Source organism: Trematomus bernacchii, unplaced genomic scaffold, assembly GCF_902827165.1.
Source record: "Trematomus bernacchii unplaced genomic scaffold, fTreBer1.1, whole genome shotgun sequence".
In the NCBI taxonomy this organism is placed as follows: Eukaryota; Metazoa; Chordata; class Actinopteri; order Perciformes; family Nototheniidae; genus Trematomus; species Trematomus bernacchii.
Genome location: NW_022987910.1, coordinates 1,488,254 through 1,501,768, shown reverse-complemented (window position 1 = coordinate 1,501,768; position 13,515 = coordinate 1,488,254). Strand labels below are relative to the sequence as shown.

Here is a 13,515-nt window from a genome sequence, read left to right as displayed (position 1 = left end):
TCCATCATAAGTCAGCATTCACAGCTTGAATATGATGTCATCTGAAAAAAGGAAAATCCCACCAACAAAAGGTGTTTGCAGAAATCCTATCATATTGTCATTTTTAGGAAATTCAGCTTGATCTGTAATGCAGTCTTTACTGTAACACTAAAACATAAATGTTGTGCTTATGCTATTTTTTTTTAAAACTGATTTGTAAATGTTGAATCCCTTGGGATGGTAAAGCAGGTTATTTATATTGCACAAGTGACAGAGAGGCCCAGGTTCATGGGTAATAGCAGCAGAGTGGCGTGGAGTGATTTATGGTTATGGCCAATTACACTGGCTGGGGGCAGATTTATGACCAAGACAGACATTTCTCTCTCGCTGTGTCTCACTCTCACACTCTCACACACACACACACACCTTCTGTAGTTTTTATTTATTCCCTCATTTGCTTGCTTCTTATCAGGTTTTCTATTTTATTTCCTTTTATGATTCTTTCCCGTTCGCTTTTTTCATTTAGATAGTCAATCTGCTTAACATATTTGAAAGACATTTCTAACACAAACACACACATAAAAGCTACATATCTAAAAGCCATAGAGAGTGCTATGTATCATTTAAATTCTAAAGGTGTGGGTGTCTCTGAATTTACAATTGAGTTTTATGCTCGAGTGTGTCTGGATGAGTGTCTGCGTATCTCTGGGGAAAACCTGTTTTTGACTCACCGGGGTGTGTGTGTGTGTGTGTGTGTGTCAGCGGGATGAACCTCTTATCTTTCTGCATTCCACAACTTCACGTCTTCTCAGAATCTTTTCTCTGAAAATGTGTTTCGGCTCCTGGAATGTTTTGCTTATTTGTTGATTCTTCCACTTTTTTCAAGGATTTATTTGAAACATCTGTGCCCTATGTGCATGTTAATGTATAAATGTGTGTCTCTTCTCATGGGTATAGATTGTATTTTTTACTGCAATACTGTCAAATGTATTGCTTTTTATTTTAAACGTAGTTTCTACTCATAAAACAGCTTGATTATTGGCACTTTGACAGTCTGCACAAAATGCAACGTTACTGCATTACAGATACATTCATGATTAAATGACTGACTATCATCATTAGGAAATGTTATTCATGGTATTTATTATACCATAAACATAAGCATAAATGAACAATATAAACTTTATTTGGTAAGCAGATTGCAAAAAGACTGTTAGATGTTTGACAGATCAAGATACATTTGAACATGAGCAAAACAGGGTAATAAGACAGGTATAAGAAAAGAGAGGAATACAAATCTAGACATTTTACTGACAAGCCTTTTAAAGTGAGTTTTAAAAAGAGTGTGTGTTTCTTCAATCCAGTTGGACTGCTCCATACCTCATTTCCATGATAATGTTATTAAAATGTGGTGTCATCCATGTTAAATGTACCTATTTAATGAGATGACCATGATACCCCCTGTGGTGCCCTTTATATTGGTTCTAATTTCATGTCTGCACAGAGTGAGAGCTGATGCCCTGTCTGCACCCAGCTGCAGATGTCTGGCTGCTAGCGGCCTTATCTTCTCTGGAACAGTATTTTATTCCATTGCGGTGTTCGCTTTATTAAATGCCCACAATATTACTGATGGATGACAGACTGATTGCGAAGAGCAAGCGACCAGATAAGGAAAGAAAAGGAGAGACGGACACTGTGTGTTGGTGTGTGTGTGTGTGGTGTGCTATGTGTGATATAAAGGGAATGTGTGGGTGTGTTTTAGAGAGACAGAAGGAGCTACATTCTATCCAATGTATTGGGGTCATGCTGCTCCAGAAAGTCAAATGAATTAGGAGGCACCTCCAGGAAATTACACTGCGGTGTGTGTGTGTGTATGTGGTGCACTTGCATGATGCATCACGTCTATTTCAGTGTCTCTCTCTCTCTGCGTGTCCCTTTGGGGCCCTCAATGAACAGACATGCTCTGCCAATCAAGGTCAAGGTCATGGCTGTGATTAGTTCCAGACATGAGCATAATTCTGTCCTCTGACAGCAGACAACAGGCGTGTGCCACTGCTGCCATCTCCATTATCTGCATGGTGAGCCATATTTGTCGTTTAATATGTTGAACACATTTGGCAGATTGCCATTAATCTGTCTCATTGGCCATGCCTGTTGTTTGATTCAAATAAGGTGTTGCTTGATTTCCATTTCCAGTTTCCACCGGCCATGTCAACATGATAGGTAAATAACAATATGGAATATTGTTCAGACTTTATATATATGTTTTATATTCACCTTTTGAAACAAACCTGATGTATCCCCACAGACATGGCGGGATTAACATGTCGGTTAGCCCCAGGGCAAATATTTGCTGTTGGGCCCCTATATTGACCCTGTGTTACCTTCACCTGCTACCTTTCTGCATTATAAATACCCATTAGGTAAAGTGCACACAGCAGACTACACATGGCAGTTGCATTAAACTCAGAGACCTACCCTTCTATGCTGGAATAAGAATTTTAAACGAAAAGATCCATCAAAAAGGTTAACTTGACTTTTATCCTTATCGTTTGACCTATGATACTGTGTTGACAGCTGATGGGGTTACCTCTAAAGTGAATTCTAGACCATGAAAACAGTCTTAATATGACGGAGTATAATTGCCTGGCTCCAGGTTTTCTGTGAGTGACTTTGTTCGTGGTAACCTGTCTTTTTTATGTTTATTTCTTTTTTTATATTTGGGAATATGGAACATGTGTGCACAATACAACTTGAAATATAAAATACTTAGAGGTAAGATCTTGACACTGTCATGCAGTGAATGTGGGACATTAACCTGTTTTTTCAGCTTGGTATACACATTTTTCTCTAAAAAGCGTTTAAACTGAATTAAGCATTTGGTGCATTAGAAGAAGACATTTTAATCAGACAAAAACATTGAAAAGAAATGAGTGATTAGCAAGATACAATAGTAAGAGTTGCAAAATGTTACAGACACTGAGGTTGTGTTCCATGTGTTGACTTGTGGATAATTCCCCCAATTTAAGAAATGAATGCTTACCAACTTTAGATGTGATCTGCTCACCCATCTTTCTGTCTATCTGTCGTGTGTCTTTCTGCATATCTCCTCTGATTGGTTGCGGTTTGTTGAACTAAAACTCTCTGATTTGTGCTTCACATCTCTGATCTCCTCACAACATCACCGGTGCGTGCTGCTGCTGGCTGACCGCGCGCGCTCTCTCGCTCTCACCGTGTCCCTCGCGCACCTCCACTCCAGCCGACGACAGAAAGAGACAAGACGAAGCAAATACCAAGAGCAGCAGGAAAGGAATATTATTAGTGAAAGATGGATGAATGATGAGAGGACGGTTAGCAGACGGACAGGAGAACCGCTGTCGCAGAGGACAAGAAGAAGAGGGAGGATGAGAGAGGGAAACAGTCTGCTGTGACTTTGGAGATATCTCTCAGGCAAAGTGAGGGAGAAAAAGGCAAGACGCCACACTCTGAGGATGCCAACAATTCACCGTGTGTGAGAGGAATAATTATCATGTGTCGGAATTATTGTGGTGGACCAACATGTCGATTTTGGCAACCTTTTGTCGCGCAGCAGCGTTTCACTGTGCGTAAGACGGCTAAACACGCATTTTAGAAATACAAAATTGCTGCTAGGGGTATATTTTTTGAAGCATCATTTGTGCTTGGCTTTCCTAAGGAGATTTGTTTTGGGGGTAAAGGAGGACGTGTTTTTTATAAAGAGGCGACCCCCCTCCTCCTCCCCCTTACATAAATGTTTGCGTGCCGTTAGTGCTCTCGTTCTCTGTCGACCCCCCTCTCCCTCTCCCTCTCCTCTGAATAGGTTTGCTGAGTCCCACACGCAGACAGTCGCATCTCATATGCACACAGACCTGGACATTATCTCACACGCACGCAAACACACATATGCATACATTATTATACAGACAGACCTCACCCCCCTCACCCACCCGACCCTCTCACTCACCACTATCTGATGACTCCCCGGCGTAGAGGTGGACGTGGTACGGAACCGACTGTAGCATCATCATCATCCTTAACACTACCACTGTCATCCTCACCATCCTCCTCTTCCTCACTACCACCATGTCTTCGTCGTCGCGCAAGATCTCCTCGGAGTCGTTCAGCAGCTCGGTGGGCTCAGACTGCGGGCTGGAAAGCCCCGGGGGAGACGCGGGGGATGGAGGTTTGGAGCCGGCGGAGGAGATCCGAGGTTGCCCCTTCTCCTCTCTACACTCTTCCCACAGAGCGGTGCTCTGGAACGGCCGCAGCCCCGCTGAGAGGCCGGCGTGTCCGGTGGTAGAGGAGCAGCCAGGACCCGGGGCCCCCCACAAGAGGGTGACCAGGAGAAGACGGGTGAACCTGGACTCGCTGGGGGAGATCCTGAGGAGACTGACCTCACCCACGGTAGGCCTCCTGCTCAGTCTAAACACTGTACCTCCATGACATATCATTACATATTCCAAACGTGAAGTGCCATACTCATAAAGGCATCCTGCATAACCACTGGGGTCCTTTGACGAAATCTCTAGTTTTACCATACAATTTGTAGAGCACTCTTCATTAATCTTTTAAAAATGTATTGCACAATAAGATGTTATGAAGCAAATCAATGACCTGGTCTTCAGAGGACACAATTTTGATAGTGTAGTTTTTGTATGACATCAATCTGCTCATGTTGTCAGTGTTTAAATCAGAACTTTAATCAATTGTGTAGATTCATTTGTTATGAGAAAGTCAATATGATGAACAAACAGAGATATTTTATCCTGCACAGCTGTCTCCAAAGTTGAGTAGGTACACAGCCTTTATTACCAGGAAAAGACATAATTCAAGCTTTTCCACCCTGTGATTATCCACAATCCCAGACAATGTCTTTTTTTCAATCAAATCTGACGTGTGCTGTGCTGTCTATGAACAAAAAAAATCCTCTTTTCATCCATCCTTCTGAAAGCCTGAATCATCTGGCAGATTATATAATAAATATGTTGTTGTGAGGGAGAGAGAGAGAGATGCCCATGCTCTGTCTGTATATGTAATGATGGGAGGAGTGTGACAAGTGAGCCAGTTTGTGTCTCCGTTGTATTACAGGCTGTAATGTAATAAAGAAGCTACTAGAATTGAGCACAATGGACGACGTGTGATTAGGGCATTTGCTATAGCTTAGTCAGTCATTTTGGGATTTAATTGCATGTCTGGTAATGTTGGACCCTGTCATAGTTGGTCAAATTCAAGTATTAACAAACAAATGTTAATCTGCATCAGGAAATGCTTCGGTGGCTTCAACTACAAAAGTCAAATGTATAGGTGATGTAATGTACATTGATTGACAAAGCAAACTTATTATTTCCAACCCTGGCATTATCTGAGTCCTTTATAGTACGAACTATACTCAGGATGTGACAGGACATGATAATATGACCCAGTTTAGATTGAACGGTGACATGAGACTTGCAGTGTAACAGGAGTTTTAGATGAGTGTTGGATCTTATTCTCAGGGATTTAGCAAACAGTAAATTGATAAAGATAGAAAGCATTTCTAATTTTTTCTAATCTGGCAGTTTTGAGCTAACATGGTCTCAAGGTTTATTTATGTTGGTTCCCCGCATAATGAGGAGACTGCTGTGTTTTGCTCAAAACTACAGGAGGCTTTGGGAATATGCGTTTGCTCAGACTCTGTGGTCCCATCCCTGGGAGAAATACTGTAAATGTGGCAACGAAGTCTTTAAAGTAGAGCAGTGATTGTCCGCCTTTTTTTTGCCGCCAAGGCACAACTTCACAAAAATATTTACATTCAATAGCACAGCTACAAATCTGAAGTTGGTGTATATTGGAGAGGACCACTAAGGGCCAACTTCAGCTCTCAGTTGTGCTTTTGTCACAGGGAAAGTGTAAATGACCAGGGTCTTTTTTCAGTGTTTAAAGGTTGTGTGTGTGTGTGTGTGTGTGTGTGTGTGTGTGTGTGTGTGTGTGTGTGTGTGTGTGTGTGTGTGTGTGTGTGTGTGTGTGTGTGTGTGTGTGTGTGTGTGTGTGTGTGTGTGTGTGTGTGTGTGTGTGTGTGTGTGTTTGTGTGTTTGTGCATTTGTGTGACTGTAAGAGCAGCTTACAACTCCCTACATCAGTTTTCTCCTAAAGCATCTTAATGTTTATCCACTTTTGCATTGTATTATGGCACCATAAAAGAAACAAACATATATATCCGCTCTCTCACAGCACAACACACTGTTTATTAGCTTTTGTGTTCTCTCTCCCACACACATACACAAACACAGCCCTCTCACACACACAGTGGCTGCGTGCAGTGGCAGTGTCTGTTGTTGACGGCAATGGACCGTGACAGAGAGAACAGAGCAAGCTCTCTGTGGTTGTCTTCACCCTGACCACACTGACCCAGAAGCAAGAACACACACACAAACACTAACACACACAAACAAATTTACATTTACATTTGGGCAAACATTCATTTTCTGTCTCTCTCCCACTCCCTCTCTCAGTTTCGTGTATACACATGGAAGGTGGCCATTAGCTTAGTGACCCATGATGCCGATCAAAGGCCGAGTGTTGGCCACAAATATGAAGTGTGTGAGACAAGTGTGTGAGTGTGCATATGTGTGTCTTCTGGTAGGTCCACATCCCGATTATGTGGTCACATACTCACTATCAGAGACAAGTTTTTCTTTTTGCGCTTTCTATGATTTCACCTGTTGAATAATATTTAAAAATCCACAAAACACAGGTTTATCTCTGTTATATATTCAGTGAAATTATAGGGTTGGGGGAAAAATTGACTCATGGAAGAATCAAGATTTTTATCTTACATAAAACTAATGTTCAAAATCTATTCACAGACATCGCTCAATAGTTTTTTGTTTAAAGGAAGATAGAAACTGCTTCCGATGGATAATAATTCTCAAAGTCAAATTATTTGCTAGCATTTTTCTATTTTGCAAGTTTCTGAGAAACAAAATGGCAGCTGGCCTTACTTGTCAATTTCATGTATGTACCAGTCAGAATTGAAAAAAAGAAAATTAAGAAAAAAATGTTTTTCACAAGTAAATCAAATGGATTTGTTATTAAACTGTTTCAATCTTTTCGTATTTCCTCCTATATTGGACAATTTCAATTCATGTTCCAAAAAGCATACAAATATAAAGGAAAAAGCCACAAAAATGTGTCCTAGCAGCAACCAATTTGTAAAACACGATTCCACCTTTATAATAACATAGCACACAAAAATGTTTAGATCATGCATCTGTTTCAGCAGACACTTTTGTCAAGTGATTTAAAGTGGACCTATCATGCTATATTATAATAATATAGTGTAGGACCATACCTATATAAGGCATATTTATACTTTTTTTTTTTCAAAATACCAAACAGATCATGCATTTTAGCCATGCCTCATTTCGCTCAATTTGACAATTTATAGCTCTGTTTTTGCAAGGGCTGATTCTGTGAGCAACAGCACCATCTAGAGGCCTGGCATATGTACTACAGCGTCTCCAGCGCTTTTGAACGGCAATGCCGTGGTTGTCTCCTCCTGATTGGTGGAGTTGGCCCAATAGCCGTAGCGCCACTTTCCTGACGTCAGGAAAGTGTTCAAATCTGGATCAGTTTTTATCAGATCCGTTGCAGCCCCTTTTTTAGAGATTTGGGTATGGAGGAAAATAGAGAAGGTTGTGTTTTCTGACACTTGGTGAGTTCCCTGGAACACCAGGGACACATATTCATGTATAAAAGACGTGCATTTTGCATGATAGGTCCCCTTTAAAGTAAATGGATTTAACCTTTTCTCAGGCAAAGTGAGGGAGAAAACTGAATTAAGCATTTGGTCCAATCCTTAAAATTAAGGTATTGAATATTTTGCATATTCAGACCCAAATATTCACCCCTGCCATGCCCATGCCCTGGCTGTGTTACTGCTAACACTGCATTGCTTCACTGTTACATTATAGCTGAACTATTCTTAGGGACAGCCTGAAGAATCCTAATAGAAAGCAGATTGCTACAGAATTGTTTTTTTTGTACCTGCTTTATTACTTTCCACAGAGAGGCCTGATGCGTCTCATGCTGGGATTTATCTTGCGGGACTCATCTGGTTTATGAGTTTCTATTTTCTTTAGTAGTGGTGGCAGCTCTCCAACTGTGCTGAAGCACCAGTACCCACTGTGCTGTGACTGTAGACCACACCAGTTCATGTAAATGTAAATTTGGAGGAGGAAGATGCAATAAAAGGAGGGAAAGGATGAATCACGTGGACAGAGAGGAAGAGCAGGTTCACAGACAGTAGAGAAGAGCATGATAGCTGGGAAAGCAAGTAATGCAGAGCAACAGAGCAAGAGGAATGGAGTGGGAATTGGTGAGATTCTGCTTCCCTCCCTAGGTAAAGAAACTGAGCAAACAAAAGAGACGGAGTGGCTTGGATAAAGACCACAGGGAACGAGAGAAAGAGAGGGGAGAGTGTCTTAAGAGAGACAGAACGTTTGAGTTCAAACCCTAAACCTGTAATTTAGTTGGACATTATTTCATCTTCATGGAGCATTTCGATTTCCCTTTCTTCATTTTGCATGCCTCTTCTCTTGGTTACACACGGTCAACATTCAAATTCTTTATGGTCATTTGCAAAATATATACGGCGTATTTGTTTCCAATGCAAACCATGTACACGTAGAATAAAATATGATAAAACAGAACGTTAATGATATACTGTACAGAGGGACACCACCATAATTACATAATTATATTGAATATATATATTTATTCAGTGACATCAATACGTTTAATTTACAGGGGCCCTATTATGCTTTTGGGGATTACCCTTTCTCTTGTGTGTGTTACAAAGGTGTTTTTGCTTGTAAATGGTCCGCAAATGCTAAAATCCCAAAGTTCCGCTCTCCCACACACTCCCCCTCTTCCTGAATCGCCTTAATTGGACCCCTTTTTTCCGGTACATAGTGATATCTCTTTATAACACTTGCGTTTCTATTGGCTAGCGCTCCAACACATTGTTTGCTAAGGGGTGGGACATGCAGTTGACCAATCACCACAGACCACAGAGCAGACTGGGCTCTGGCTTCAGACAGAGGGTGAAAAGAGGGGCTGCAGCAAAGGCAGTATAAGGAAAAATGAAGCACTTTTTGAACATCAAAGCGTGTAATCTTGTCACAGAAGAACAAAATACAATTGTGAAACCTGAAAATGAGCACAATAGGGCCCCTTTAATACCATGTTTCTGTTGTACCATTTTATGTTTATATTGTCCTTTTCAAATCCTCCCAGTGTAGTGTGTGTTTTTAACAATCCATCCTAAGAACAAGGCAATCTGCTAGGTGTTAGCTCTCAAAGCAGTTGTGTGTGTGGCTGAGTGAGATCAATGTGTGATGGGGTATCGAGTTGTGTGTACAGTAAACATGCCAGCGATTGCAACAATGCCGACTAATGATGATGCATGTGTACAGTATGTTTGCACATGCATGGCTGATAACAGGTAGTGCCTGTGTGTTCGGTCATATTGGAATAGTGTGTGCACACCCTGTAATGTGCATGTTCTGTGGTAAATGAGTAGCTGAATCAAGGACGCAATAGGAGGAGATTATCATGAGAAACACTGTTTCTGGTTTACACGTGCACACAGCGTGTAGGTGGGGGATGGGGGTGATGTGGGGTTTTTCCTCATAAATACAAAGACTGTGAAAATAGTTCATCTTTCTCCTGCTGTTGCTGGGTTTACGACGACTGTAGCTAAAAGTGAAAATATTTTTGTATCATAAGACGTGGCTCTGACTGCAACATGATTCTCCGTTGTTAGTGCTGTTGAGGATATGGATATAAATACAGTGTAAAGAAAAATGAGTCAGCACTGAGAGAAGAGAAGCTCCAAACATTTGCAATACCATTGGTTAGCTACAATATGACGTCTATTTGTTATGTAACCTGATGGTGAAAAAAACTACTTTATATTCACCTTTTGAAACACCTGCTGACTGACGCACATATTGCACACACACTCCTCTTTCTCCTTCATTTTGCACATGCCTAATGTTTTTGCGTATGTGTGCGTATGTGTGTGTGTGTGTGTGTGTGTGTGTGTCTCTCTCTGTCTCCCTATCCCTGTCTGTCCTCTACACACACATACTCACACAAAATCTGTATCAGTCCGTAGTGGGCGGAGGCCTCAGAACGACCTCTCCAGCTGGCACACTGTGTTCCAGTATTGTCACTATAGCCTTGCATTTAAAGCCGTATCACAGATTATCACATTTGACCCGCCTCTCCGAGTTTAGGCTGTCAGTACCGCAAACTGCGCCATCTTCAGACACACACACACACACACGCGCACACACACACACACACACACACACACACACGCGCACGCACACACACACACACACACACACACACACACACACACACACACACACACACACACACACACACACACACACACACACACACACACACACACACACACACACACACACACACACAAATTAGGATCTGTTTTGATGGGAGAAATTGATATTTTTCACTCGATGATTAGCAGAACTCAGCAGTCTTATGTTTACAATTGTAAAATGTCTTCTATGACACCAAAAACATCAAATGAAAGTAATCGCAGATCGATAAATGGTTAATTTGTTGTTTTTTCTAAACTTTTAGTTTCCACAAGACATAGTCTTACAGAAATACCTTTTTCAGAGCAGATATCTTGTCACAGTAAAGCCAGGATTTACTAATAAAATGAACACTGCCTTTTCTCTATTCAGGTGTCCTAGTAAACCATGACAGTCGAACAGCATGCACATTATTAGAATCCTGAAACTGTAGCAGCTACATATTATCATTAACTTGATTATTTGTTCTTTCTGCTATGACATTAAAACAATTTTTCTCTCAAGATGGTAATTCTGGTCTGCTCATACGGTCTGGGTGTGCATGGAGTCAGGAATCAATAATAATTGCAACTACAATATTGTTGCCTAAATGCACTCACAAATACCCATATTCTCGTCTCATATCCTCACTTCTTCTTGCAGACACAGACTGTTCAGGAGGCTCTCCAGCGAACTCTACATTTCTACAGACAACAAGAAATCCGGTAAGGCTCTCCTCGCTTGCTGTCAGTCTCTCTTCCTGGTTTTCTAACTAACTCCCCCTCCTCAACCCATCAATCTTCAGTAGACACTCTCAGTCTACCTGCTGCCTGTTCTTGTGTCCTGAGAATACATTTTTTCCCTCCTTTGCCCTTACTTTTCTGCTTCTGCTTGTCTTTCTGTCACACAACTGTTCAGTTACTGTGAACAAAATCAACCCATAAGCAAATCATATCTCTTCTGTTGGAAAGAACATATAGTAACGGCGCAAAGGTTAGAAATGATGTGTGTGACTAGAGCAGGGGTGTCAAACTCAAGGCCCGGGGGCCAAATCAGGCCTGTGACTTCATTTTATGTGGCCCCACAAGAGCTCTGAAATAATATATGTTTATTATACATGCCGATTTACAGAAGCACGTTGCCCATAAACTACATGTCCGACAATGCATCTACATTTTTACTCAGAATTTGGCTTGTTTCTCAGAATTTGACTCTTTTTCATCAAAATTTTACTTTTTTCTTCAAAATATTACTTTTCTTTTTAAGTTTTACTTTTTTTTCAAAATGTTACTTTATCTCCCCAAACTTTACTTTTTTCTTCAAAAAAATTCTTTTTAAATCATTTTGTGACATTCTCACTGAAGAGACTTGCAATTATTTGCCCTATACTTCTGCTTTCAGACGTAGTTAATTATAAAGTTATTACCCTCCGATAATAATCCAATATTATTTTATATATATTACATATTTATATATGTATTTTTATATAGTCTTATATATAAAACTGGCCCTTTGAGTGCAACCATGATGCTAATGTAGCCCAAGATCAAATTGAGTTTGACACCCCTGGACTAGAGGGTCTCTGGTCTAATTCCCAGACTGAGACAAATCTGTGTGGGAAGTACAGAGCATCACTTCCTCTCTTATTACTTCTGTGGGGGTGACCTTGAGCTAATTTCCCTGTCCAGCTTTTTCTATGGATCTGCTCAACGACAAACACATTTGAACCTACACAGGCTAATTCAAGTGTCAGATTACCCAAATCATAATAATGTATACATTATATTTCACATAACCATAATGGTATCTATCCATGAGTTTTCCCACCACCCTCACCAAATGGATTTTATTTCAAATGTGTATTTTGTTTGAAAAGCTCCCTGTACAGGTACATGGCTTTAGAAATGTTCAGCTGCAATTATAGAAAAAAGCTCAAGTCATGTTAACCTTTCAGAATAACCCAGACATGTCAAGAGTTGGTTTTACTGAAAAAATAAACCTAAAGAACTGGTGACAGCACAGTTTGTGGTAAATTAAATTAAAGTGGTAAACAATCCAATGGCTTCTGGTACAAAAACACACAAAAGAGCGTCCCTGATGGATGTTTATTAGCTTCTCATTACTGTATTAAACCTTATATTTGGTGATCTCATGGCTAATACCCTCAGGGTGGTTTTTTTGGTCTTTGACAGGTGTCAGGAAGTTGGCAGTGAGGAGAGACGGAAAGAGAGGAGAGATGAGAAGTGCCCATTCTTAGAAAATTCAGGTTCGGAAGAAGATGTCCTACAAATCCTGCAGTACATGGCCACCATACTGGGTAAGTAGTGCAATAGAGGCACATGTGGATGTCTTATTGTGAGCTTGACATTGAGACTTAATGCATGTGTGTGTGTTTGGCATCCTCTGCAAATAAGTAGATTTGGTAATGAGTGTGTGTACATATTTAGTATATAGTTTTCATCTCTTTGTAACTGTGTTCTTTTTAGTTGTGTTGCTTTGGATGGATTTTACTGTGTTATATTTATCACATGCCAAGACACATAGACAATGCTTCCTTTCTTTCCCCCCATGCATATCCTTCAGTATTAGTATGGTGTTTGTGATGGGGTGGGGGGGGGGTTGCACACCTACACAATTAAACAGAGCCATCCCCAAAAGGCACAACCTCTAAAACACACAGTAGACCTTTTAAATGAAATAGGGAAATATCTACAGTATCCTGGCCAAGGCAGTGCGCATGCAGACACAAATACACAGCTATTTACATAATGCAAAAACACACACACTGTGTGACTCACTGTAAAGGCTTACACAGTCTCTAAGGCCTCCCATGAAAAAAAACAAAAAAACACACACACACACACACACACACACACACACACACACACACACACACACACACACACACACACACACACACACACACACACACACACACACACACACACACACACACACACACACACACATTGTCCTGCTGAGTCACTCAGTACATTTCTGTCCTCCTTCTCTATTCTCCCTGGCTCTTATCTACAGTATTTACCTCCTTCTAGTCCTCCAAACTCCATCTCTGTCCCCATATTGCAGAGTTGCCACCACTGTGTGCATTAACTATACACTACTGTTTGTTAATATCTCTGTCCTTGAG

At 40.8% G+C, this 13,515-nt stretch overlaps 1 protein-coding gene across 1 annotated transcript in view; it reads left to right on the top strand.

The window, feature by feature from the left end:
• Positions 1-3,291: 3,291 nt before the first annotated feature.
• The window catches only part of gucy1a2 (guanylate cyclase 1, soluble, alpha 2), a 36,841-nt gene continuing 26,617 nt past the window's right edge, over positions 3,292-13,515 (top strand). The window contains exons 1-3 of the mRNA XM_034115133.1: positions 3,292-4,401; positions 11,031-11,092; positions 12,560-12,684. Coding sequence (XP_033971024.1) covers positions 4,081-4,401; positions 11,031-11,092; positions 12,560-12,684 — 508 coding nt within the window. The 5' untranslated portion in view covers positions 3,292-4,080. The remainder of the gene's footprint in view (positions 4,402-11,030; positions 11,093-12,559; positions 12,685-13,515) is intronic.